Source organism: Rana temporaria, chromosome 5 (assembly GCF_905171775.1).
Source record: "Rana temporaria chromosome 5, aRanTem1.1, whole genome shotgun sequence".
In the NCBI taxonomy this organism is placed as follows: Eukaryota; Metazoa; Chordata; class Amphibia; order Anura; family Ranidae; genus Rana; species Rana temporaria.
In genome coordinates, this window is record NC_053493.1 from 74,208,413 (window position 1) to 74,210,912 (window position 2,500).

Sequence of the window (2,500 nt, forward strand, 5' to 3'; positions counted from 1 at the left end):
CTACAACCTGCCATCAATTCAGCCTCCTTCACCCACAGATCAGATCTGGGACACGTGGGCTCCAATCCTGCTCTTCATTGGAAAATTCTCATCCACCCTCTTACAATGTATAGTGCCAGTTACAGCTGAAGCTCATATATATATTCTGCAGCACCCACTGGCTGTGCCGTTACCAGGCAGGGTGCAGTAGGAGCCCATGGAGGGCTACACACGGTCAAAGCATCCCCTAAATTGGAATTCTTTTGTCTTTACAAATTATAAAATAGTAACAATAATAAATACTATATATATATATATATATATATATATATATATATATATATATATATATATATATATATATATATATATATATATATATATATATATATATATACATATATATATATATATATATATATATATATATATATTGTAATAATATTAATTATCTTCATCATAACAATAAAAATAGAATGGTTAAAAAGCAAAACAAAAACAAGGCAATGTACTCCTGATCTGATACACCCTATGTATTTTTCTACAATAAATCAAATATTATTAGCTATATACTATTGCACACCCAGATTAAAAACGACTGCCTTTGAAGTCACAAATGCATATTATGTATACGGAAAATCCCAGATCATAAATAATTCTACTATAAGATCATTCCATTCTAAAAAGAGATGGGGGTACCAATCTCTTAGCAGCGAGCTATCCGGATTTATTCCCTATTTTATTTTTATTTTTTTATTAAATATGTCAAATGTTAAAAGCAAAGCGGGTTCTCTTCTCGAGTAAAATAGGTATAATTTATTTATTCATTTTATTTGTTTTATTCTGTTTAAAGGGCTGTTGAATGTGCCTCGTGTTATTGTACTACAATCTCATTGATAGTATGCAATGCCTGCAAAATATAAATAATATATTAATAATATATCAATTGTACCGCGTAGCAGCTAGTTAATTAGTCCACCAGACTTCATAAACAGAGGTGATTGAGAAGAAAAAAATATGGGGATATGTTATATCTGAAGCTATTTTAGTAGTAATATTAGGAGGTCAAATAGCTGGTGGAATATAGTTGTTCATCTGAGTTAAAAGTGAGGAAAGATAACGGCCAATTTTGTTGGCCTGTACCATTCGAATTTGGAAGTCGAAATAACAGCAGTAGAAGGGTTTTAACAAAAGGTTTTAAGAAATCTAAATATACAGAGGAGAGAGGAATAAAAAATATAGATATATACCTATATGGATACATCTATATCTATCTATAGATAGATATACACAGGACTGTGCATTTCTCAAAGTATTAAATATCAATTGAAATTGATAGATTGATAGAAGAAAATGTATTACATTATATAGATATATATATCTATCTATATATATAGATTTATATATCTATATATCTATCTATCTATCTATCTATCTATCTATCTATCTATCTATATATATATATATATATATATATATATATATATATATATATCTGGAGTGATATCTATCTATCTATCTATCTATCTATCTATCTATATCTATATATATATATATATATATATATATATATATATATATATATCTGGAGTGATATCTATCTATCTATCTATCTATCTATCTATCTATCTATCTATCTATCTATATATATATATATATATATATATATATATATATATATATATATATAAATCTATATATAGTTATATAGATATATATCTATATATAGTTATATATATATATATAAATCTATATATAGTTATATAGATATATATCTATATATAGTTATATAGATCTATATAATGTAATACATTTTCTTCTATCAATCTATCAATTTCAATTGATATTTAATAATTTGAGAAATGCACAGTCCTGTGTATATCTATCTATCTATCTATCTATCTATCTATCTATCTATCTATCTATCTATCTATCTATCTATAAAACAGATTGTATAGTTTGAGAAATGCACAGTCCTGTGTGTATATATATATATATATATATATATATATATATATATATATATATATATATATATATATATATATATATAACAGATTGTATAGTTTGAGAAATGCACAGTCCTATATTAAACTAGAGCAAGGCTGACACCACATAATATTCTGTGACAAATAAATTACGTAAGGAAAATGAAGCCCCAAATGATGCTTCATTTAAAATGCAAAACCCTCCCTACGTCTAATTGTCAGTAGGAAGCGGAGCTGACGCTAATTAGCTGACAAATTAAAGCCTAGTGCTAAAATATGATCTTGGAAATTTCCATATTTTTTTTGATAATGCATTTGGATTCTAACTACTGACTGAAATATCCCAAGAAAAAATAAAAAGCAGTTAATCTCTTTTGCTATGCAGAGTGATTTTTTTCTCCCCCAAGTTCCCATCCCTTTAAAAGTTCCAGATGGTAAGTTCTCAAGAAGAAGCCACCAAGGCACATGGGATGGGCACCCCCAAAGTTGTGTGCCCTGTGAGAATGGGTCTTACCTGATGAAGGTCTGTCTGA

At 27.6% G+C, this 2,500-nt stretch overlaps 1 protein-coding gene across 1 annotated transcript in view; it reads right to left on the minus strand.

Moving 5' to 3' along the window:
• Positions 1-2,500, minus strand: part of EN2 (engrailed homeobox 2) — a 7,271-nt gene that overhangs the window by 3,847 nt on the left and 924 nt on the right. The window contains exon 1 of the mRNA XM_040352719.1: positions 2,482-2,500. This exon is cut by the window's right edge and continues 924 nt beyond it. Coding sequence (XP_040208653.1) covers positions 2,482-2,500 — 19 coding nt within the window. The remainder of the gene's footprint in view (positions 1-2,481) is intronic.